Consider the following 27,349-nt stretch of genomic DNA (forward strand, 5'->3'; position numbering starts at 1 on the left):
AAATAACTTCAAGCTAATGTGTGCCATTTGTATACATTTTCTACATTAGAACAAATAGATATTATTTGTCCAGAATCAATTCCTTACATAATCATGCAAGACATTTAACGTTCAAGTCCCTCTAAAAAGTATTTGTGGTAAAATATTTCTAACTGATTACAGCAAACACCTAAGACCTCCCAGAAAAACAATGGTTCTGAGTAACGCTTCAAGGCCCTGGCTAGGAGACAGAAAGCTAACAATGACTTATAAAACTTCTATGTAAATTGCTTATACAAATCTGAAAAAAAGAAAGATAATTTATTCTGATCTTAACATTCAGTTATTGAAAGTACCATCAGAATAATATTAATAGCTTTTAGAAAGCAATAGAAAAAAAAATCAGTTGCATTAAATTTTTTGGAACCCAGATTGACAGACTTCATAACTACAGAATGGCTGAAGTGGGAAGGGACCTCTGGAGGCTGTCTTGTCCATCTCACCCAGATCAAGCAGGGCCACCCTGAGCAAGTTGCCCAGGACCATGGCTTTTGAAGATCTCCAAGAAAGGAGATTTCACAAGCTCTCCTGGTGACCTGTACCAGTGCTTGGTCACCTTCAAAGTACAAAGGGTTTCCTGATGTTCAGATGGAGCCTCCTGCATTTCTGTTTGTATTCACTGCCTCTTGCCCTGGATGAGCCTGGATGCAGCCTCATAGCATTCTCCCTTAGGGTATTTATGTACCCTTTGCGGAGACCCCCCATGCCTTCTCTGTGCTACACTCTGCGCTCTGAGTCCCCTTTCATGTGAAAGATACTCATTTTGTTTTCAGAAGACTAGAAATCATTTTGTCCAGTAATGTTTCTTTTAGAATATTATTTTTAAAATATATATTTTATAAAGCATGCGTTTATGAATACTCTTTTCATCACAAGATATATCCTGATATTTATTAATTCACCTCAGAGAAGTATTTTTCCCTGCAGTGCCTCACAATATTGTCCCAGTCCAATTATTTTACTTTCAGAATCCTAGTCTTTGCTAATTACCAAGAAACACTTCTGAAGACATTGTCTTTGTGATGTTATCCAAAAAGATGTTCCTGTCCTGCAATATTTAAAACTCAGTGCAAGAAAGACCAAGTCATATCACTGAGAACGTGGGGGATGTTTCCTTAAAACATTATTGCATGTGTTTTGCTAGCAAATACAGATTTTTCAAGTGTTTGCAATCCTACAAAATAGTAGATGTAAAAATGTATGACCATAATTTATGAACCGAATTGTAACACTACTACAGATGCAACTGTTATCACTTTAAAATGAGCCATGTCAACCACAAAAAAAAAAAAAAATTAGCAGCTGTACTTCTGCAGAACATTAATTAGCAAACAGTGAGGAAATATATTTAGCAATGCATATTAAGACTTTAAGGTGTGAAATACTACAAATGCAAGCTACTTAGTTAATTTGCTCAAACTAAATTGCCAATGTTGAGATCTGTTGTTTTTTATGCCAGTCATGTTATCAGAATATATATTTAAATTGATATCATTAATTTTTCTGTTTCTAAGTGATGACTAAATATTCATTATAAAGCTCTTTTACTTTGATCTTACTTTAAAACAGCAATGTTACGCGAAGTAATGACCTGAATTAAAGCTATACTTGATATACTGTCTCATTTAGTAAGACCAGATATCTCCAGAGAATATTTTGCCAGAAAATAAGATCGCTTCTTATATCTATTTTGCAGATAAAAATTACAGTTGAGAAAGAAAATCCTCCAAAAAAAAACAAACAAATCAGCTTTGTAGTCTCAAACTCTAAATTGAATTTAAATGTAAGGCGCTAATTAAAAATATCAGCTAAAAGAAAATGTTGACTACCAGCAAATGTTAGAAAGCTACAGATTATTTTTTCAATTAAAATAATAAACAAAGCAGCATTATGATCTATCTTGTAATTACTTTTAAATGCTGTGGTGGCATTTATATTTGTAATTAATTTTCAGAAATAATATATTTCATCTACAAAGTTATAAACTCAAAAATTAGATTCAGCAAAAGGATTCAACTTTCTGTTTGGAGGCAGAGAAAGAAACCAGTAACCAAACCTTAAAATATCTTTTTAATATATTCTTTTTTATACTTCGACTTCAGTTATCAGCATACTGAGAAGTGTGCTCATTTATATTGCTATTTCACCACTTCACCTCTTTCAGTATTAAAATAGATGGAAAATAAACTGTCGCATTTGTTTAATGAACTAGAACTCATGCAAGACAGTTCAATCTTTTTTTTATTATTATTTTATTAGGGTATGGGTGAATAGAAATGGGTTAACTGTCGATATTTTTGCTGTCAACTTAAATTTCTCTCTGCACATTAAGTCTCTTTTTCCAATGATTTTTGGATTAATCAAATTAATATTAACATCAAATTAATTAAATATAAAGTCTATTAATAAAGATTCCATACTGACTTTTTCTACTTAAAAAAACATGGAATAGTAAAATTGGCTTATTAAAGAAGAGCCTTCTTAGGTGACAACTGTCACTCATTTAACTTCTGTAACAAGAAAAGACAACATGTTTAAAACTAAACTTTCAACCTAAATGATTTCGTTTAGGTTCAGGGTGATTTGATGTATCTCTGTATTATTTTATGTAACGTTCACATAAGAACTCAAAGAAAAAAAGTCAAATTACTTCACTTTGAAAAACAAAGTCAAAGGTGACAATGCTAGCTGGTAACTTCAACCTCAATTGACAAACACTTTCAAGTGACTGTGAAAATGCGCTTTTCTATAATTGTACAATTTGCAAAATATTTTTAGCAGTTTCTCTTCAGTCCCCTTAAAAGCCAGCCTTCATGATAAAAGGAAGTTATGTTTTCATACCATATTTTCAGAAAATTTTGAAAAATGCATGGGGTTTGATGTTGTTGTATGGGGTTTTTCTTAGTCTGAAAAGGCCTATGGTCTCATAGAGAGGAAAAGATCTTCCATTAATTTCTAACAGCTGGCACAGCCTGCACGTTTACTTTTTCAATAGCTCACTTGCAATCCTTTAAATTCTTCACTTGCTTCTTAAATTTTCCTGAACAGATCTTGCATGTGACTAGTATCTGATTTCTGTGTGAGTAATTTGTGCGCCCCTCCTTGAGGCTAGTAAAACTATGTTAATACCCTCAGATTCACACTCCCACAGGTCCAATCCACATATGAAAATATTTTAGAACAAACTACATAAAATATTAACTACAATTTCCCATACTAAAAAAAAACAACACTGCTTTTAAGTTCTTCAAGAAAATTTTCAAGAATGGTTTCCCTCTTTTAGCTACTTCAGCCTCCAAACACATCCGCCACTTGTCTGACCTTTTGTTCCTTTCAAGCATACAACAATTGAAACTCAGGAGAAAAAATATAGATAGCTTCCTAATTACTATGATAAATGCTTAGAAAACACTTACAAAAGATCTAGGTTATTCTTCCTATCTGCCAAATATTTTCAAACCAAAATGTATAAAAACATATCGGGGGTTGGACCCAATGATCTCTTGAGGTCCCTTCCAACCCCTGCAATTCTGTGATTCTGTGAAGAACTAGTTGACTAGGATATCAGGCTGAGCATCAACTGGGATGATAGGAAAGAATGGTGTTCATATTTGGACAAAATACCATTCTGATTATTAAAAAGATGGTTGTGAATCATCAGATTAGTAAATTCAATTCTGTGCTCTGTTATTTTTAAAGTGGATTCTCAAAATAGTCTACCTTACATGTGTTCAAACCCTTCTGGAAGGTAAGTAAAGTAGGCTTGCATGGCAAATTCTAAACAAATTATTTTATTTTATTTTTTCATTATTAGACCTTATAAAAACCTGTATTTTGAGACTGAAAATGGGTTTATATAAATTCATGTACTATGATGAGTAAACACCCTATAAGTCAAAATTTTGGTAATTTCTCTTTAAAAGGTGCTTTTTTAAAAAAATAGTTTTTATTTGTGATGCACAATAAACATTTCAACTACTATTTGAATACAAGACATTTGAAGGAAATGATGAAATGCCTATAAAAGAAAGAAATTTTTAATTTCTTACAGCAGAGATTTAATGGGCATTCCTGAGAATAAAAATGAAACATTCTGACAAACAAGAGGAACACAAGATTGACAACAGTTTGTCATAATCAGCCCCATTCAGAAAGCAGATCTTGCTGCTTTCTGTTCAATTGTTTTTTACAAAATGACTACGAGTAAAGGCTTTTGTACTAGAATTACCCAGTAAAATAATCCCAGAAAGAATTACCCAGAAATTCTTTTTGCACTAGAATTACCCAGTAAAATCCCAGAGAACTAAACCGAATGTAATTGATGACTTAAAAACATTGATTAGAAAAGCAACAAAGTTGAACAACCAAAAATATCTTTTTACAGAATCGCTTACAACTACACCTGAGCAAATATATTGGTTGCTCCACCTCCCAAACGCTTGACTCATCTTCAGATTGGAGTTCACTTCTGTGTTTTAATTTTTTTTGTATCTGTGTTTAGAAATAATTTATGAGCAGTAATTCTTTTAATAAAGTGTCTCATGAGAATCATGGTAACTTAAAGTGTTTGATTTTTTTTCTTTACTTTTATGTTTTAATAGGATCATGTGAACCATCAGCAAGATCTGCTAGAGATGGCAAGGTGGTGCACATGTAGAAATTTTCCTAGGAGGTGAGGAAGACATCCTCTGGGGAATTTTTCAGAGAAACAGCAAACACTGGGATTAACAGCAAACATTGGGATTAACTGCTATTTAGCATTTCTTTGTACCTTTTGTACCACTTGCTATTAATTAATCCTCTTACTATTTCAGCATCCTCAGGAAATGAAAAAGAAAACCAAACCTTATTTTAGAAAATAACCTGATGCCTGCAGCTATATACTCCAGAGGCTACCTCCTGTGCAAAGACTGATGGAATTATTTGTTTTGTTGATAGAATGACAAAGTCTGAATGAAGATACCACAGCCAAAGCTAAGCAGAGGTAAAGAGATTGAAAACAGCTAAAATACAGACTGGAAGTAACTTGAAGGGATAAGCTCCATTGGAAAATGAATGTTATATATTTAAGGAGTTTGCCTTTTAACAGCATAAGGCAATAATTAGGTATGACTACAGGTTATTTCATCACTTGTAGATTAAAAATTTTTCTTTTAATGAAATTACATGTGATGAAGCAAAGCATCATTCCACGTGAAGAAAAGAAGAAAACTTACTAAAACCAGTTATTTTCAGGAGTGCCTGGATGATGTTGAAGGACACTTTTATGGTCCATTCCATTTGTAGATACAGTTACAGACAAAGACTAGTGCATGAACCAAATGAAAGGTCTAAGGATCTAAAAGCTTCGGAAAGCACAGAACCATCCTCTTTCTATGTTACTGCCTGTTATAAGTTTGATGAATCATTGTGCTGGAGACATAGGTGGGAAGCAACAGAATTCTGGTCTAGACACTGCTGCTTTTTTGTCAGTATTCAAAGACACTCTCTCAAAGATCTGCTTCTGTAGATTTCAGCTAATATAACTTCCTCATCTTTATCATTTTCACCTCTTTACTGGTTTCTCTTCTCCCACTCCTTCACACACATCCTTAACTCCACCTCACCACACTTGAAAAAATATGCATCTGATCCTACAGTATGTTCTCTTCAGTCACAGCCAGGACTCCTCATCTTCTGACAGCTTTTGGTCACGGGGCATGGACATACTACACAGTTTACTCTATTCATGGTGTAACTATTTATCATGGTGCTTTTTCTTGGCCCTTGCATAATGTTCACTGCAAGAGTTTCACTCACACACAAACAGAGATGCAGAAAACTGCATGCAGTTACACACATCCACCCAGACGAGCCTTGCATTGGAATGCATCATATTCTGCAGTTCTCTATAGAAAGCTGCTACACTGGGGTTATGCTTTGCACAAATTGGAAGTATTTCCCATCAATGATGCTTTCGAGCTTTTCACATTTTAATATTAGATACCCAATATCACACCCAATGAGGGTACTTTGGCACTTGCCAAGGCAAAACTCTGTCAAAACATGTTACAAAGGCATCAGCCTTCAAGTCACTTTCATATTGCTGTTTTTATCCTACTTTTTATTGCAGGCATACTCTGCATGATTTATTCAAGCATTTTACAAAACCTCATGCAAGCAGGAGCTCAGGCAGGGAGTGTAATAAACACATAGAAAGTGAAACAGAGGGCAGCAATTCAAAATAAGAATTTGCGGGAGGAAAGTAGGAAGTACTAAATAATGAATATAAATATATTGCTTTTCATAAATCAGTGACAACCATCTGATGCTATGTTTTACATAGGTAAAACAGAATTATGTCTCCAGTAAGGGAGATTTCTTACACTACAAAGATTGGCAATGTGCTCATTTGGGAGCGTTTGGAGTAATGGCAATAAAGAATTACACACACACATATATACATGTATGTATATATCTTTGTATGTATTTATCTTTGAAACTTTCAGTAGTAAGGCTACACTTAGAAAGACAGTGAGTATTTCATGTTAGAAAGACTTACAGAGGTTGCTTATATTGATGCATAACAGCAGCAATTAGTAAGCCATCAACACTAACATCAATAATCAACATGTCTAGAAATCAACAAGGGAACAACAAAAAAAATTATACAGCCACTTAGAATTCATTAGAACAGCAAATTAATTTCTAACTGAAGAAACAACTTCATTTAACATATTTTATTTTATACCTTAACCTTAGAAACTCATAATTACAAATGATTTTGTTCCTTTACAGAGCCCATCAAACCCATGTAATGAAAAGGCAACTGATTGACACCTACTCTCTGGACACCTACTTAGCAGAGCAAGATACAACGACACCTCACATGTACCATTGACCTGATTTTTCCAATATTAGTTTACTTGTAGTATAGATAGTTTCACAGAGAGTTACAAATAATAGATGGAGGTTCATAGATCTAAAGTTTTATGCTTTCAGCTCAATCCTGGATGTCCCACTGATTACGAAATTCATGCATGAATTCCAGTACTAAATTTAAAACTCCATACGATTGGACTTTGCCAAAGTCAAAATAAAATGGAATTAAACCCAGTCTAGCCAACAAGACTGCTGAGTCAGAAGAATTTCTTTTTGTTGCTGTGAAAGCAATGAATTTTTTTACACTGTTAATGGAAGAATACAAAACTTTACATGAGGAATAATTACATTAGTCTTAGGAGAAACTATGAAAAGCAATATGCATTAGGATCGCTATAGCTCTTACTTGAGAAAGAATGTAAGAGCATCTGCCCTCTAGGTTTTTTCTAGGAAAAAAAACACACCATCACCACTATCTTTTTAAAGTCAGTACACATTTTAACAACCGTGATTACAAATGAGGAAGAGCAGCTTGCATGCTTTGTGAAATTTAGCTCTTATATCGTAAAATATGTAATTAGCCACTCAGCCTTCAAGTTTAAATAATGATCTAAATGTTTTAACAGAGTTTGATCCTAAACATTACCCTTTTTTTCCTCCCTCTTTGCTGTTAATCAACTCACTAATTATAGTTATACTAACCTCTGATATACTACTGTCAGGTCTGATTGATGCCAATAGCTCCCTTAATCAGATCTGACAACTTACAGCAAGTGCCTGTCTCTGGAGACACTGCTTACAGCCTGCTTGTTATTAAGTCTTCTCTGTGTTATTTTGCAATTTCTTCTCCCTCAGCCTCTTTTTCGTAGAGAACAGAGATAGTAAAATAGCAACAAAACATACACAAAAACACTCTACAGCCATGTTTTTAAATTGTATTGTAGCTAAAATTGGTAAGTTTGCTTACTGGATAATTTATGGGGAAAAACTAAGTATAGGAACTTTTTTTTTTTTTTAAATAGAACAATATTCCACAGTTTTTCCAATGTATGTGTACAGGCATACGCTTAAAACTCATCACAACAGTCCTGCAGATCTCATTATTAACTGTAAATATAAGAAGTTGAGAATAACTTTTGTTAGGATAATTAGAACCTTTTGTTTATTTATTACTCAAAAATTAGCCAGAACAGGGAGTGAGAGATGTATTCCTTTACATAGCACTAAACACAAAAAAACCTGAGCAAATACCCATTCATTCTCTGGAATACAGAGATAACTTCTTATGAGAAACTGTTCTCCAAGAAGCAGTTGTTCTTGATCAGTTCCTTACCCCTCTGTTCTGCTCCTGTACAGCACTACCCTGAGATCTGGATTAACCTAACACAATGTCAAAAATAAAGTTTTCAACAGTGGTACAGTGGCATTTGGTTCCAAGTATCCTTTTTAACATACTATTTTCTCAACAGTTTTATTTTCTTCCACAGATTTGTATGCTAGAGGAAGAAAGAAGAAATTCAAGAAGTTCCCCCCCCCTTTTTTTTTTAATCCCCAACTTTTTTTTTTTTTTTTTTTGAGAATCAATGAAAATCACTGTTTCAGAAACATAGTAAGTGTAAACTGAAGAAATGTTTCTTGGTTCAGCTGAGATGCAGATGTTAAACAAATATTGCACCAAGAGCCAATTTTGTGGCATGTGTTCACGCAAGCACAACCCAAACAGCAAGTCATTTGCTTTCATGCAAGTTTTATTTCATGAAATTCATTTTCAAGTCTACACTCCAAAAAAAAAAAATTACATATGATAATATTAATGACAATCAGTGCTGAAGGTGATTGCAACATTCTACAGTATGATTGATATTTTTTATTCTCCTGTTATACTAACTAAAAACTTGTACACACTTTGGATTTCAGCAGGATCTTTTAAATGCTCAGAGTAAACACCAACATTTCACAATTGTGATGGAAGGATCTTATCAAATGGAGTTCCACAGAAGTTTATCCAGCTCAGTACTATTGCATATTTTTTCATGAGTAATCCTAGAGATTATACCCACTGAACCTTCAATTGATATGATGCATCATGGAACTGTAAATGTGTTGGATTACAGAGAAAGAATTCAAAAATGCCTTAGTAAGTTAAAGGAACAGATGCATTTATGAATGAGATTCTGTAATAAAATTTCAAGATTCTACACTGAGGATTAGAGTCATCTTGCCTATCTTGCCCATTTTAATTTATTTTATAAATTTACCATCTAAACTTGTCTGTGTTCCCTCTTGCTGGCTCATTTCACCCATCTCAGTATGAAAGTCTTAGAAATCTTTTGTCTATAGTGTTCTCCCTACAAGAAGCCAGTTTATACTAGTTGCCTAACTTACAGATGGCTAAAACAAAAACAGATTAGTCTGACCCTTTGGAATAATTGTCTGAACAAGTACAGGATGTAAAAACTGGCAAGACAGTAGTTGGGCAAGGTAAAGAGAAAAAGTACATCAGTCTGAAAGTGAATGAAGAATGCTATGCTGGTGCAAAAAATGAAACCTTGGAACAGAAATGCTGTTATTTGGACATGCTAAATAGAATTACAGAGTTATAGAATTATAGATAATCCTGAGTTGGAAGGCACCCTCAAGGATCACCGAGTCCAACTCCTGGGTTTCCACTCAAAAAAAAAAAATAAAAAAAATCAAACCGTGCAAACCGTGTGTCTGAGAGAGTGTTGTCTAAATGTTTCTTGAACTCTGGCAGGCTTGGTGCTGTGACCACTGCCCCGGGGAGCATGTCCCAGTGCCCAACCACCCTCTCGGTAAAGAACCTTTCCTGATATCCAGCCTGAACTGGATATTGCAGCTTCAAGCCATTCCCTTGGGTCCTAAATAAAAACAAACCTGTCACTCTGCTTAGCAGCAGAATGACCTTGGAGCAAACTTTATGTTTTGGGCAACTTAATCCAAGAAGTGCAAAACATCTGAGAGTCCAGAAATGAAAAATGAGAATGACTAAATGTAAATGAAGCATAACATTTAAGAAAAATTTAAATGAATTGATGCTTAGACTAAATAATAAGGACTGAACACAGATAACTACAACTTTGAGAGTCTTCAAAAAGCGAGCAGCAGTGGCTGGGGAAGACAGACATTCAGAAACGGGAAGCGATAATAAAATTTGAGTATGACTTAGGTTTAAAATAGGATTTTGTAAACTACATTAAAAAAAAGTGAATCTCCTGAGGGAGATTCATCAGGAAGTTTAGGAAAGCTCTGTCATCAGGATGTTGTAAAAGCATATTAGACCAGTATTTGTCAATGGTGGAATATATGTATCACATCTATTTTGGCAAAAAAGACAGGTTAGATTAACGCTTGTCCTAATTTTTACGGTTTTAATATCAGCTTAGTGTACATAACTGCACTTAATGATGCATTCACACTAAGGCAAATGTCCTCAACACTTCAATTAAAAAACATCCTTCAAATTTCACTTCTAAACACATATTCTAATTATACTCTATATGAATAATTTAATATGCTATGAATATATGCTTTACTTATAAAACATACTCCATACTAATATTGAATATGCTTTAATTCTATAGTAAAGTAGAGTGTGCTTAGGTATTGCATGCGAAGGCAAGTTAGATTCTTTAGGATATTCTTTAAAATATGTTTGTAATAGAGTATAGAAAAGTCTGTACTTCTAGATGGAGTCATATATTGTAAGATTATCTGCAGTATTTGTAAGTATTAATTTGAAGTCTGAAGTGTTTTTTCTTTTGTTCCACAAACAGTCAAAATAAATGCTAAACAACCCAAAATACGCTCTAACATGCAAAATGACAACTTAGAGGAAATAAATTCTAAATTGCTTTGATGTCGTTTTGTAACTTACTTCAAGTCTGTTGCATTTTCAACTGACCAGAAGCTGTAAAATTTGAAAGAGAGCCAAAAGAGGCAAACATATCCTCAGAAACCTGTCCTCAACGCTACTCAAATAACCTATCTTTTTGCAGAGGAATATTCACTCAGCAGGCACAGCTGTTATTCTGCAATTTTTACAGCTAAATCAAAGATAATTGGACTTCTGAGTACCTTTAAATTGTACTCTGGGAGAAGGGTCTAACTTAATGCATCATTTGCATTAACTATAAAAGACTGCTTTTTTATCCTGTAAAATTTACAGTGCTTAAAAAAGTATTTGGAAGCACAAAGCAGTTAGTAATTTTATAGATGTGGATTTCTTTTGCACAGAACCCTTTTAGTTATAAAAGGCCATTAAAACCAACGAAAGTAAATCATTCTTCCAAGTACTTCATAGATAAAATATTAATGATAATAGACACTATTGAAAAATATATTTCTGCAAGTAGCTCCCTACAAGTTCTACTGGCATTCTCAATGCCAAAAAAAGCCCCAGAGAAAGCATCCTACAATAATATTTTATTTGGTGTTTTTAATAAATTAATATAATTATTCATATGAAGATGAGTAATTAGTTCATACCATGAAGTAATTCAGATTCAGATTTTTTGCTGTTAATTTAAGAACTCCAGTTGAGGCATTATTTATTTTTACTTATTAAGATTCATTGCACTTTAGAATTTAACATTTAGACAATGTATTTTAATGATTTTCCAGTCTTAATTTTGCACACAAAAACATGAAAAGCACACTGCTTATTAACCTTCCATCACTGGAAAAGAAAATTTGAAATTTGTTTGACAAAATAATATCTTTCATCATTAAAGAGGAAAAACTGCATGGAACACTTTAGCAGGCAAAATGGTGTCTAAAATAGTTCCTTGCTCATATTTTATTGATACATGCAGCAAATATCACATAGGCAATTCCATCAAAATAGACTAATTTTGATGTTCACAAGAAGTGAGAAGGCACCTCTAGAGATCTGCCAGTCCACCTGCTTTCCTTAAAACAGGGTCACAAAGAACAAACTGCTCACGACTGCATCCAGTTGGATTTTGAGTGTCTCTGAGGTGAAGACTCTACCTCCTCTCTAGACCAACTGTTTCATGGCTGACCACACTCACAGGAAAGTATTCTTATGGTTAAACAGAATTTCCTGTATCATAATTTGTGCCTGTTGCCTCCTGTCCTTTCACTGAATGCTGCTGTGAAGGTCTGGCTCAGTCTTTTTTACACCCACACATCAGGTACCATGTACCTGTACCATACACACTGACCACATATCTCTGAGCATTCTCATCTCTAGACTGAATGACCCCAGCTTGTTCTACCTCTCCTATGTCAAATCTTCTTGTCCTTTAACACATTCGTGTCCCCGTGATGGACTCCTTCATGTCCCTGTCTGTCTTGTACCAGGAAGCCCTAACCTGACTGTCTTCCACCATGTGTTAAGTGTTCTTCCTCCAGCCCATTTCTCTTAGTGGCTAGGAATTGCTGAAAGTTGGTCCTAACAACAGAGCCTGAAGCAAAGAAAGCATGAAGTACTTCAACCTTTTACATGACCTTTATCATCAGCTCCCTTACCCCATTTTAGCAGCCAGCCCACGTTCTCCCATCTTCCATTTGCTGCTAAGAATATACCTATAGAAGACTTCCTTGTTGCCTTTAACCTTGCCACATGGTCTTTGACTTACCTAACCCCACCTCTTCATACTCTAACCACAATGACATTCCTTCCAGGTCTCCTGTCCCTGCATCCACCTCTAATATGCTTCCTTTTTATGCTTGTGTTTTGTCCTGCAAACCTCCTGCCACTTTTGCTTGACCTGTAGTGCTCATTGATATGAACAACTTTTGAGCTTGGAGGCATTAACTAGCAGTAACAATTTCACAGAATCACTAGACTCTGAAAGGCTAAAAGCCTCCATCTTAAGTATTTAAGTATCTTATTTGATCAGTGTCATATCCTCATTAAGTGATTAACAGGGGAGTGTAAAATATTGCATTAATATGCTATTTGATCAGTTTTCAACACGAGATCATTTTTCTGGTCACTATAACAGTTTAAGAATCACATGTATTTTGTGATTCTTACACACACTGCACTTTCTGAAGCACTTTAAGCTAAGACTATGTTCAGCATAAAACTGTAAAATCTCAAGAATCATACTGCACGACAAACACATTAAGCTATCTGCACTTACTACAATTACAATCCAATTTACTTATCAGTACACAACTGAATGAAAACTCTTTGAAATGTTCTGCTACATTAGGAACTCTTCCCCCCATTACCAAGGTTACCAGGTTACCAAATGAATATAACATTGAAGATGTTTGTTTAGAGGGATGTAGCAGCAAAAACAACTTGGCAACTAAGATGGACTGCCTGAAATGTACTAAAACAGGACTAAATAAGTGGAAGAAATCTTACGCTGAGCACTACGCCTTTGACATGAAGTAACCTTTGGTTTGGCTGATACTTTCTAAAATACTAACTTATATGGCAAATAAACTCTAACCAGTACAAACCCAAACTACAAAGACTCAAGAAACAGGCTTAAAATACTGCTGAATCTCATGTAAGGTAACCACTTACTACTGAGGTTTCTACACACTGAGCTGACTAGCCAACAATTGATGGTCTACACAAAGCTGTTCAAATTCTTCAATGCTCTGACTCCACAAGACTGATATATTTATACACATACACACACACACTATACCTGAGTGACTTATAAGGTACAGGAAATTCAAAAGCAACTTCTCCTAATAGCTTCAGCACTCCACTGAAGAACTGGGAGAGAAACTTAGCACCTCCAGCTGGGCTTGTTTCTCCCTACCATCAGGTACCCTAGTAGTACTCGCAATGTAGCTTAAAACATTACAAGTATTTTGCAATTTACATGCAGTTCACTAGCCTCTGGATGATCACTGTGTTGTAATAATACAACTAATATCACTCATGTTAAGGTCAAGACAAATTAATTCAGTTGGTCCTGGTCATTCAAAAGTCAAGACATCTGACCTATTTTTAAAAATGTTGTCCTATCAATTACAAACCTAGTAACAGAGACAGAAGATGCTGAACCCTCAAGAAAATGACTGAAGGACAGCAGTCCTCTCAACATAAATACAATTTGTATAATATTCTACTTAAACAAAATTTTAATTTGTATAGGTACAACACTACTCTTAGATTATTATATCTGTTACTCAAATGCAACAGATATTAACACCAGAGTTTTTTCTCTTTATTTGAAATTTTTAAAAATCTAAATGCAATACTTTTGACATTTTACTTTGTTATTCATTTCCGCAATATTCTAGCAGAATGGAGATGAACCATCAATAAACATTTAATTTTCACATATACAAAAAATATATAGTAAATAATTTTTAATGTCATAAATCACAGGCATTTCCCGTATTGCCTGATTTTAAGTGGTAAATGGACAGAATATTTCATATAAAAAAGACTTTATTGAGAAGAATGATTTTAAGATTTTTTTCTGCAGGCATTTATTAAAAAATAATTTGAGGCAATCATGAAATATTTGCAATTAGTTTCATAACAGGAATAAGGAGTAGATTGATTTAACATGTTCATTAGAAAGTTATTCAGTCAGATCTTCCTATTTTCAATAAGTGATGTGTGTCTGAGATTTCCACTTGAAAAAATTAAGAAATTTACTTGATTCACCTGCAGGTGACACTGTTGGTCTTAGCCATACAACCAAAGAGCAACAGCCTTCCTCTCAATATATTCAGTTGCAGTCTGGATCAAAGATGTATCCAAAGCACAATTATTTTTCTTATATTTGTACACTAGTACTTTTAAAGTTCCACTGTAATATCAAACCTCTGCAGAGACAGTGATTAATGCAAGTGCTTCAAATACAGATATATTTAAAATGAATTTATTCTGATAAAGCTTGAAGTAAATGAAAAACTGTGGGCACTGGAGGAAAGAAATTATATACTTATAGCAAGGGCTCTTCATCCAAATTGAAAACTTTGTATTTTCATACATACATTGAAGTACAATACCAAAAAGTTATATAAGTTCATTAAAAAAATAAAAAAATCCAACATCCCAAACTGGTTCCAAAGCAGTTTAGAAAAACTGGAAGGAAACGGAGCTAAGTCAGGCATGAATATAATTACTTCCAATAAAAGTGAACACAACAAAGAATGCAATTACAAATAAAATCCTATATACTTTAACTACAGAACACACTGAACATTTTTCCCCGTTGTTCAAAATTACTGTAATTTTATTTGGCATCACTTCAACTAAATTTTTTTTGCTAAAACAAAAATTAACTCCCATTTTCCAACCAAATCTAAACAAGGATTTTAGCCAAGTGAGTCATACCAAAGAATGCCAATTATACCTTTTTATCAGAGTATATGGCATTTGACTATTAAACATAAAGTAGATTACTCAAAGGCTGTATTAAAATACTACAGATTATGTAGTAATTGCAAGCAAGTAGGCATGTAGTATAATAAACCACTATACCTGTCTATTTGAAAGAATAAATTATTTCAAATAAAGCTTAAATTGATGTCTTGGAGTAGTGATTCTAATTTCCAAAGCATGGAAACTTGATTTTAGTAAAATCAAGATGGATTCTGTCATAAATCTAGAAATTAATTTAGGTCACAGGCAGCACCTCCAGTTCCTTACAAATTACTACCATTTTTTATCCAAACTGCTACCATTTGATCACATATAAGTACTCTTTCCCCTTTGGCAAAATCTTAGCTGTCATAGGCACATATATTAATGGGACAACAGTAAATCAGAAAGGCTTCCAACAATACCACTAGTGTATTGGAAGAGCGATGCCAAAGAAACAAAAAAAAAAAAAAAAGAAAAAGAAAAGAATACAATGCTGAAGGGACAGGCTGGTAACATCAGCCTGACAAAACAATGGAATTGTCCCAGCAACAGAAACAAAAGATTGAATGCAGACAATAATTCAACTAAGCTAAAAACTTATCAACTGAACCTACTGAAAAGTTACCCCAAAATCTCTGTATAAACAAAAGTTAATTTCTTAATCATTTTCATCATAGGTGACAACCAAGAATCCTATGTGGGAAGTCACAGAGCTGCTGCCTTCATTTCTGAGAGCTAAAGAATTCAGGAAAAGAGGTTTGGCTCTGAACATTACATGCCTCCCCAAATGCCTCTCTGTTGTTTACCTTTTTTTTTTTTTTTTTTTAAACTTACTTAATTATAACTTCCCCAGGTTGAAGAAAGGAAAAGAGAAAACTGTGGAAAAGCCATATACTTCATAAAAGTGGCACTCAGGGAAAAACTCCTTCCTTGTCTTTAAAGGGTCAACTAATACAAGGTTAAAAAATTGAAAACTCAAGTGTTCCTGAGGTGAGTTGGATGGGCATAGTGGTACTATGGAAGTAGTAGTGAGAGAGTGCTCACTTTAAGTATGTTCTCCAGCTTCAGATCCTAGTGATTTACCAAACCCAATGGCAGGATCACCTAATCCAGGTTTTCTCTTAATTTCCCTTTTGTTATTCCCTATTCTGGAACTCTGGGGGGGACAGTTGTAGAAAAAAACAAAAACAAAAACAAAACAAAACAAAAAAACTTTTTTTTCCTCCACCTCTGTTTATCCATCAAAAACCTTTTGGGATTCCACTTCATCCCTCCAAAATCCAAGCAGAATAAACTCAACCCAGGTAAGGAGCTAGATGTTACTGATCACTATTTTGCTATAAAATGGGAGTGTGCATTGCTTACTGGTGAAGTGACTGACAAGATCAGGACCTTGAAAAGCAGCATTTCAAATCTTCAAATCAAACATAACACAGCAGATATTTGTATATAAATGAATTTTAAGTCTTGTATTCAGAACTTGACAGTAGTCAAGAAATTTATTTAGTGTTTACACAAAACATTTTAAAAGGCAGAAAAAAAAGATATGCAACAGCCTGTGTAATTCCATCAAACCTTACTGCCTCTTGGATAGTGTTTTTTAATGCACAATTTACCCTAAAGGTAGCATGGAAAATGAAGCCAGAAGTAAAATTTTATTTTTCAGACTTCAGTCTTCTGAAATGAAGATGACACATAAGGAGATGACAGAATGAGGTGAAAATGACTTTGGGATACAGAAATCATATTGCATGAAGAGATTGTGATGTTTCTTGAGTCACTGAATCATAGATCATCCTGTGTTGAAAGGGACTCATAAGGATTATCGAGTCCAACTTGTACTCCACACAGGGCAACTTAAGAGTTAACCAACAGATCTAGGATCCAAATCCTAGATCTGAATGCTTCTTAAACAACTGTAGGCTTGGGGCCATGATCAGTCACCTGGAAAGCTTGTTCCAGTGCTTTACCACCTTCTCTCGGTGAAGAGCTTTTTCTGTCCAATCTGAACTTCCCTGAAGCACCTTTAAGCCATTCCCTTGTGTCCTGTCACCAGTTAGGTGAGAGAGGAGATCAGCACTTACCACCCCGCTCCTCCTCATGAGGAGCTTTAAAGAGCAATGAGGACACCCCTCATCCTCCCCTTCTGTAAGCTGAACAAACCAAGTATAGCCCTATATAAAGCCCTTATATTAGGCACCTTAGTCCCTTCACCATCTTTCTTACCCCACTTTGGACACATTCTAATATTTTTATATCCTGCTTATGTATGGAGTCCAAACCTGCACACAGTGCTCGAAGTGAGGCCACACTGATGCTGCATACAATAGGCCATTTCTTTCGACCAGTTAGTTATGCTGTGCCTAATGCACCCGTTTGGCCAGCAGGGCACACTGTTGACTCATACTGAGCTTTCCATCAGGCAAAATCCCCAGATCCCTTTCCGCATGGCTGCTCTCCAGCCTCTTGCCCCTCAGTCTATAGGTTCATCCAGGATTGCCCCATGCCAGGAACAGAATCCAACATCTGTTCTTGTTGAACATGAGTCAGCTATATAAATTTTTGTTCAAAACATTTTGGTATATTTAACTCATTTGAAAAGTGATTTTTTTCATCTCATTTAAATGTATATAGGCTTATTTTAAAAAGATGTTAATTTGAAAATTCAGAAGAAAGGAAATTTTCTTTTAGCATGATAGTACTACTGTGATACTTTTGTCAGAAAGAGAGGCTAGTCCTTTCCTCTTTTTCTCTTTTTTTTTTTTTTTTTTTTTTTTTTTTGTATTAGATTTTGATGTCCTTTGAAAAGTAATATCTCCCCATCCAAATGCTGATCAAAAGAGGATATTCTGCTCCTGCAGCCATTGGTGTGCACTGAATTCAGCACTAGTTTTCATTCTAGTCATACTGGAATATTAACTAGGCTCAACTGTTTTGAAATGAAGAACTTGAAAAGAGGAGGGCTTCTCTGTACCTGTGAGCTTTATAATCTCTGGATCACTTTTGTTGGTCACTAAATGACAGTTTATCCTCTTCCACACTAAACCCAATGAAAGAAAAAAGTAGATTTTATTGTATCTAAAGCATCCAAAGTTTCCAGAGCAATGAACCACTTTGTTCCAGGAAGGAAACAGACTGGTATCTAAAGGCAGCAGTAATACAGCTGCATTCAATAACTGCAAGCAAAAAAACAATAGCATTTAATTGGAGATTAAAGTCCAAGTGCCTAAAGACAGACAAAATATACCAGATGTGAAGGAAAAAAGTTAGTGATGAAGTAAAAAGGAAGCATCTGAGATTGCATATGCTGAATTATATGAAGTATTTTTGGTGGATTATTGTTTTTACAAAATGATATGGTAATATGAATGGGATAACAATTGACAATCTCAGGAAAAAAAAAAAAAAAAAAAAAAAAAAAGATTCTCCCAAATTTGATGTCTTTATTAAATGCTTAAATGCTCCCTGAAAGGCCACCTGCAGAAAACTTATTAATTCCTACCAAAACCTATGAAATAGACAGAGAGAACATTACAAAAACTAGTATTTAAAACAATAACTCTTGTTTTTCAAGATTTCTTTTTTATACAAAAATCGTTTTTATTGGAAGAAGTGGACATTTACGTTATTATTTATGTGGATTTATCACATTTATCACAATTCAACCTACTTATATGCTAAATAGGTCAAGCAGTCAAAAAGAAATCCTTCATGTCTAACATGATTTAGTGATAATTCTGTCATCACTAATTTTTTGCCAGTGCCTAAGTGCAAAAATTTATCCTTTTTTCCTAATGCAGAGATGTCCTAATTTCTGGTTACATATAAGCATAAAAGCACATGAAATGGGTAGCCATAAAAAACCTCTTTATTACGCACCTAAGATCTAACAGTGGACTTTTTATATACATGAAATGGAAAGCACATATATACATGGATATGACAGAATATAATACAGTAAAAATTAACAAAATTTATGTATTTTTATTTCCACAGGGAAAAAAAAAGCAGCAGGAATCAAGTTCACTATTTGCTTTTACCCACAACCATCTCTATACCTTATTAATGTGCAGGAAATGAGAAAAAGAGTATAAGAAAAAGCAAGCTGTAGATGAAACAGAAAGCACCAAGCTTATAGCCCTCTTTTGCTTCAAATAGTTTCAGACTTGATTAGTTTTATATTACAGATAAGAACTTAAGAAAAAAGCATTATTCCATTTTATTAGTATCAGATTCCAACAGGGAATAAAGCCTTCATGACTTAATATCACAGTCTATCAGCTGACAGAATCTATCACACTGATCATCCATATTACTGAAAGGTCCTGATGCCATTTGCTGTTCTCAGAACTGCTTGCCCTATTCAGCTTTCATGCTTTTGTGGTCTCTGCTTCACTTCTCACTTCTGCTTTGCCATCACAAGTACAATTAATCAGCTAATCTTTGAGATGTCAAAATACATTCAGTCCTTCGGGCTATTTCCTCTCCTCAAGAAAAGCATTCTGTGCAGTAATCAGACAAATGTATTTGCCAATGCAAATGCAGCATACACAAATTCTCTTTTCATTTGCAACACTGCTGTTTTCAAAAACACTTATCAGTACTGTTGTATTACTCATGCTCTTCAATAACAACTGCCCTTTTGTTCTAAACTAGTCTTATTTTTAGTATAAATAGACAGCTAAAATAGAAAAACACAGCTATATAAAACTTGCAATCAGGTAATAAAATATTTATATCGGATTTAAAATATCAAAGTTAAAATTTCTACAAGCACATTTAATTTAAAAATCAGCTAAAACTAAGTTCAATTAAAAAACAAACAAACACAAAACACCACCTAAAACTACAACTACATTTGTTCTGGGTTGGCCTTGCCTGTCTGCCAGATGGCCATCCAGCCACTCTCTCACTCCCCCTCTTCAACTGGACAGGGAGAGAAAATAAGATAGAAAAGCCTGCAGGCTGAGATGAAGACAGGGAGGCCACTTACCAATTACTGTCACAGGCAAAAACGGACTTGACTTGGGGAAGATTAATTTGATCCATTGCCAATTCAAAAGAGAGTAGGATAGAAACACAGACCAAACAAACCTTAAAACACCCTTCTTCTTAAGCCTCCTTCTTCCCAGGCTCAACTTCACCACTTCGTTTCAACTCTTCTACCTTCTGATGCACCAAGCGGTGCAAGGTGATGGGGAATGGGGGCTTTGGTCAGTACATAACACTTGGTTACTGCTGTTTCTTCCTCACACTTTTCCCTTGCTCCAGTGTGGGGCCCATCCCACAGAATACAGTCCTACACAAATTGCTCCAGCGTGGATCCTTTCTGTGGGCTTCAGTCCCCCAGGAACACACTGCTCCAGCATACCTGTGGACCAAGGGCCAGAGTTCCTGCCAGGATAAACCTGTTCCTGTGTGGGCTCCTCTCTCTGGGTCACAGAGAGGTTACTTCAAGACCTATCCACCTAACTTTAATGTGGATGTCAGCTCCACCTTAGTCTTCTCAGGCTGTAAGGAAATATCTGCTCCACTGTGGTCTCTTCCAAAACTTCCAGTGGTGGCAGGGGAATATTGGCTCAGGCACCTAAAGCACCTTGTCCCCATCCTTCCTCACTGACTGCGGTGTCTGCAGGGTTGTTTCTCTTACTTTTTTCCTCACTCCTTTTCTCTCTCTCTCTCTCTCTGTCTCTCTCTCTCTTTTTCTCAATTGCTGTGCAGTGTTTTTACCCTTCCTCAAATCTTTCCCTGAGGGTCTGCCATCCTGGCTGTTGGGCCTGGCCATGCCCTGTGGTAGAGCCATTGAAGATGACTTGAAATGGCTGTGAGTGGCATGGGGCAGACCCAGCCTCTCCTCACAGAGGAGCCCTGCAGCCCCCTGCCAGCATCTGGGCATTGATGCCTCAGAACTGTTTAGTTTGTGATTTTTTTTTTTTCTCCTTAATTGGCATCTTGGAAATCATTCATATTTTCAAGCTCTTCAACATATTCAGCACTTGGCAAATGAAAGTGCTATTACTTCTCAAACCTAAAGCTTTGAAGGATTGTTTCTTAGCCAAACCTTAAGATATTTTTTACATAAACTGTGAGAAAGAGAGATCAACTCTGAAAGCAACTTTACCTTACACAGGCTAAGTAGCAGGGAACACATGACAGTTGCTGCCTGATAAAGCAAGTCAGGTTTAGCAACTTTCTTTCCCCATCACCTATTTTTTAATATTTTTTTTTTTAGCTAAACTGCACTGACTGAAGGTCTAATCTTCCACTTTATGCCTCCGCATATTTCATTTATGCAGGACACTACAAATTTAAGCTCCAGATTTGAATTATTTGAATATCTTGAAATTTTTCCAGAGTTGTAAAGTTACAAAAGTTTATGAAGTTGGTTTCTACTTCCTAGGTGCATTAAACAGAAATGTTTAAAAACACTAAGTTGGAAGCAGAGTAAGATCAGATACACATTTTGTTTCCAGCACCCCTTTTCTTCCACTAGGCAGGGAATTAATTTTTATCAAATCCATGGTTTAAAAAAAAAGGCAGAGGTAGTTGGAGGCATGAAAAAAACTAAAATTTTAGAAATGCCTGTCTCTGTGAAGGTTGGCAGGCCCATGTTGACAGGTACTGCCTTGTACTTCCATAAAAGCATACATTTTTATTTTTTTGAACCTTAAAGTACTTTAACAATGTGTAAACGCTACAGGAAATATAATATATTTTACTCTTGCTTTCTGCAAGATCATTTTTTGATCAACAAGAACAAAAAAATGGAAACACCTGCTACTATAAATCTATATTTCAACAGTTATAAAAGAAAAAGTATTCAATAGGGCAGAAATGGGAGAATTACAACAAAATAGTTTGATTCATTTTCACATATTTATTTAAAAGATAATAAATTTCCTTCTCTTGATCCTCCTGCTCCCTGAATCCCCTTAACTCCAAGAATATGAGAAGGAAGGAACAGAGATATAGAGAGGTTTATAGACTGGGTAAATTAGCCTGCTTTCAACTGTTGACCAGATTTGTTTATCAGCTACTATGTAATTTTAGCAACAGAGGAAGCATGGATAATCTAGCCCTAACATTAAGATGTATCTCTAGTGAGCAAGGCTTGGAGGCTGACAGCCTCCAAGGCAAGAGACACAGGCCCAGTAAAAGATGTTTGGCTTATATCTGCATGCCTGAAGCACAAAGTAAAGCAAAAGTATGATAGAAAATTTATTTCAACTCTAAAATGTTAGTCTCAGTTAAATGTACTTATTTGAATTAAAACCCTAACCATAGACAAGGATCATACTGTAACAAATCTCGTACAAAACTGCTGATGTACTAGTATAAGAGTGAGGAATATTCATAGAAACTGAAGAATAGTATAATAGGTATAATACCTTTCCTAAAAAAAAAAAAAAAAAAAAAAAGGCTGTTTTATTATTATTATTAAGGTTTATACAGGTAGAAGAAATTTTTGATAAATTTCCACTGGGTTATGCCAAGGATCTTAATTTTGTTTCTCTTTATGTATGTATAAAACATTAAAGATAAATTATCTTATACATGTTTCTTTATGCCCACAATCTTTTAAACTTAATAATAATTTTGGTCAGAAGATATTTTGGCAACTCCCTAGCTGCTACCACATATTTGTAAAAGTTGAGAGTAAACATATGCTTATGTGCTGGTGAAGGACAATGCCTTCAGACTTGGTGATTGCATTACATGTCGATACTGCTCCAATTCTAGTTGCGTTCTCTGAAGTTTCGGAAGATAACTGTTACTATTATATTTGTAGCAAACACAAAGTCAGAGACAGATGATCTGAAAGCCCACAACTTGATTTTGAAGTTGTTATATAATTTTCCAGACTATCCAAAACAAAGACAGAGCAGCTGTCTTTTAAGTAGCTTTAAGTGTATATATACACACTTAAAAGTCCAAATGGACCAATCACCCAAATAATCCCTTGTCTTAAAAACAAAACAAAGAAAAAAATGCAAATTGGTGTTATCTCAAATAACACCAATTCAAATAACACAATACCCAGCAAAAGATGCAATTATTACTCTCTAGTATTTTCCATTTAAACACTAAGACTAACGTACCAAAAACAACTTCCCAAGCAATAATTCACAGCTAAAGTACACTTAATGTCATTAGTAGTTTATCTGATATTTAAGCATCAGTTATTGCTAGATAATAGTAAGCCAATATATACACATACTTAGAGAAAAAACTGACAGGAAAAAAAAAAAAACCTACAGAGAAATACACTTTTTTTTTTTAAATGAAAAGTGAAAACTTAATGCTTTTTTATTTAAACCATGAAAAAAGATAGACGTTTTAAGAAGTGTAAGATAAACTCAGCAGAACTAGTACAATAGCTAGTAAGGTACTGTAGTAAGTAGTTTTTGTAGTATGTTTATTTTCTTCTGTTCCCAGGTTCAGTGAAACATTTAAGTAAAAAAAAAAAAAAAAATTTAGTAATGGACTCTGGATCTCTTTTGTCTGAAACATTGACACATTAAATATTTACACTTAATTTTCATGGAAACATTAAGGGAAATTGGGCCTTCCATTTTTTTAATCCAGCTTCCCTCATATTATAGCTAGATAAATAATAGTACATTGCCCATGATGTAGGGAGAAGGCTAGAAGGCTGTATGAAGTGTCAACAAAACGATTATCTGGATTTCTTTAAGGACATTTTATTAGTGAAGAAAAAAAAAAAAAAAGAAAAAAGGCAATCACCACAAGCAAAAAAAAACAACACAAAAACAAACATCAACCACAACCTCTTTAGAAAAGCTGGGTTCTGAAGTATGCTTTGGAATGACAGAATATTGAAAACATAGTAGGAACAATATGGAAGCAAAATCAGCTCATGCATACTACTATAAATGCTTTCTTGCTAACTTTTACAATATTTAAAAATATCTGTAGAGAAACTAGAGGCAGAGTCTACAGACTCCCGTAAGCAGACTCCATTAATTAAAGATGAATTCCTGGGAAGTGAGACAGTTAGCAATTTGTCAGCTAAAGCAATTTTTCCTCATCAGAATAAGCATAACAGATGCAAGTAATGACTTACAAAATACACAAATTTAAATACACAAAGTATGAAGGATGAAGCATGATGAATGGAAAGAAAGGAGAAAATTATCAGGACTGGCACTGAAGTTCTACTTCTAACTAACACCTGACAATCACCTCATTCTTCTATCATTCATTGTGACTGATTTGATTCACTTGAGAATGAAAACGAAGATGGTGAAAATTTAACTGCTCAGAAAAGAGGTAAAAGTCTAGTCACAGAAGATTTAGATCAGGCATTCTGTCTCCTAGAAAGTGAACCTCCAATGTTTTGAAACAGTGATCCAACATGAAATGCCAACATCTGCTTCAGTTGATACTGAAACAGGAGTTGCTACTCCTGTTTTTTATCCTCCAAAACTGTATGTACTATCCCTGTGTATTTAAATTGTAAGCATGTATCCTCCTGCTAAAGGTCAATTCTTCAGGAAAAATTACTTAACTGTTAAACACAGGCACTTGATCAGTTTGACTAGTAAAGGTTAGAAAGCAGGGTAACAATTGGCAAAATAACTCTGAAATCATAAAGAAACAGGAGCAGTTTGAGAAATTTATACATTAGAGTGGCTGACAAGTAAATAGAAAAAACAAAAAACAAACAAACAAACAAAAAAAAGACATCACCACCACGAAAAACCTTTGGAAGTAAAAATAAATTTAATACGGGGCAAAAAGCAGCAAAAAGAACCTGATTGTAAGAGGTGGTGTAAGTGCAATAGTTGATGAAAGAAAGCTTATTAGTTTTCATAGGAAATATATGCAAAGAGCAATAGACAATATCCAGCACAAGGCAGTGCCCCTTCCTCAGTTAAATGTCTATGAAAGGCATGATATTTTCACTATACTGTGATAAGCCGGTATGAAACAAAGCCCACTGCTGGGCTCCTGAGTCTGGATGAACAACAGCAGCACCTATGCTTGTAACTCTTGGACTTGGGTTCTCTCCTCTGCATCTCCTACAATAATGAAACACTGACTAGATAAAACAAATAAACAACAATAACGAGCATTTCACAGTCCCAACATTTTGGGTCTTTATATATATTCTTCTTTCAAACCTTTGCAACATTTGAAAGAACAGAGAAGCAAAACTATGATCTGTAAAAAAGCTAAAACTGAAATTAGCCAACGCTTTAATTAGAGTTCCTTTAGAAATCTGTCACAAATAATATACTAGTTTCCAAATTCTTCCTCCTATGGAGACCATTCCATTTCAATTCCTAAAACAAGTCTTGGAACTACACACTACACTTCAGAATAGTATCTATCCCTATTTCTACATAAAGAGCATGGAACTGTTAGAAGATGAGTAAATTTCACAGAAAAAGATGAATTTCAAAGCAATGGGATCTGTCTGTAGCATGAAAAAAAAAAAGATTTTTACTAGGTAAAAAAAAAAAACAAAAAAAAAAACCTTGCAATTTCTTCAAGACTTTTGCACAAAAATCTAATTTAACCTCTTCCTCCAAAGAAAATGAATATTTATACTATTAGCAGGTGGTATTTTGGATTAAAATAGGAAAGCATAATGAAACAGTCTCTTGCTAAACTTAAATTACTATGTAACTATGCTCTAAATTAATACTTTGTTTATATATTAATATTTTCCCATTGCTAAAGTAATAAATAACATTTTCACTTTGGTATTTTCAGTTTATCATTTCCAACCAGACTTTTAACTTCTCAAATACTGTTATTAAAGAACACCAAATCTGAGTTTAGGAAGGTCATGTTCTTGCAAATGCAACTCTTGTCTTACAATTCTGAAAGGGTAGGCATAATCCACTAATGTTCACAAGCTGGAAATCAGGTATGATGTTATTCAAAATTTATACAGAAGTGGCTCACTAGGGTCTATTTCAAGGCATAGCTGTGTAACTAAATGGGAGAATCCCCAAAGTTTGATGAGCATATTGCTTAAGATATTTCAAATGTATCAGCATTTTAATTGCTCTGAATTGCTTCTCAAATGTTACATTTTAGAACATAACCAACATAATTAGATGCAGTAATAATGTTTCAGCTGCTTCACTAATACTTTCATAATGACAGTTAAAGACAAACACTGGCGTACCTATGGAAAATACAAAAGTATGAAGAACAATATTTTCAAATATTAAGCATACCTGTGTTCGCAGAATTTCACCTTTTGACAGTTGCATATCACCAGTCAACTCTTTCACAGTAATACCTAGTGGTTCAAGACGCTTGCTGAAGTAATTTGTCATTTCAGCTGCCAAAGCCTTCATAGGAGCAACATATACAATCTGTAACCAAAGGGACACTCACTTGATAAACGAGCAAACCCCACAATGTCGTTTGTTTCATGGCAACTATTACAAATCACAACTTATTGTGAAGTATGATGCCAGGCACTTACAGTGAAAAACATTAATAGTGATATATGAAAAGCAGTTATCTTTGTTGGATGAGCATGCAGCAGCTGAAAGAACAATGGATTTTGTTTACATAGCCTCATCATTTTGAAAATTGGTTCTGCATCAAAGCTAAATACATTTTCATAGCTTTCTGCCTTGCATAATAAGATTTTTAGAACAGAAAAAAAGAAAAGCTTTAAGAGTAATGAAGTAAATCAAAATTAGCCTTATCTTCAACTTGGAAAAATATAATATTCTTGAAAATTCCCAATTTCATGTTGCATATAATGGGTTTTACTTCACAAGTTAAAAAGCAGTTATTTGGTTCGTTAAATTCTTACCTTAAACTCATCCTTTTTGATAACACCATGCTGAACATGCTGGCGAATTTCATGAAGGACTGTCAGCATAGCAATGTTGGTCTTCCCAGCTCCAGTGGGGGCACAGATTAGCATGTTCTCATTTGTGTTGTAGGCAGTCTCAAAAACTATAGATTGGATTCGGTTTAGTCTTTTCATGCCTTTAAAAGCAAGTTGTCCAATCTGTTAAAAACAATCAATACATGTATTTTGCATTTTTCATATGTATGTGTAGAAATTATAAGAAACAGAACACATGGTAACAAAACTCAAGATTTATTATTCCAAGC

At 34.6% G+C, this 27,349-nt stretch overlaps 1 protein-coding gene across 6 annotated transcripts in view; it reads right to left on the reverse strand.

The window, feature by feature from the left end:
• Window positions 1–27,349, reverse strand: part of ASCC3 (activating signal cointegrator 1 complex subunit 3) — a 280,518-nt gene that overhangs the window by 175,338 nt on the left and 77,831 nt on the right. For all 6 annotated transcript variants that reach the window (XM_084513434.1, XM_084513436.1, XM_084513435.1 and 3 more), the window contains 2 exons: window positions 27,042–27,242; window positions 26,449–26,589 (listed from right to left, as the gene is read on the reverse strand). In XM_084513434.1, the coding sequence (XP_084369560.1) occupies window positions 26,449–26,589; window positions 27,042–27,242 (342 nt within the window). The remainder of the gene's footprint in view (window positions 1–26,448; window positions 26,590–27,041; window positions 27,243–27,349) is intronic.

This window comes from Aythya ferina, assembly GCF_964211825.1.
Source record: "Aythya ferina genome assembly, chromosome: 3".
In the NCBI taxonomy this organism is placed as follows: Eukaryota; Metazoa; Chordata; class Aves; order Anseriformes; family Anatidae; genus Aythya; species Aythya ferina.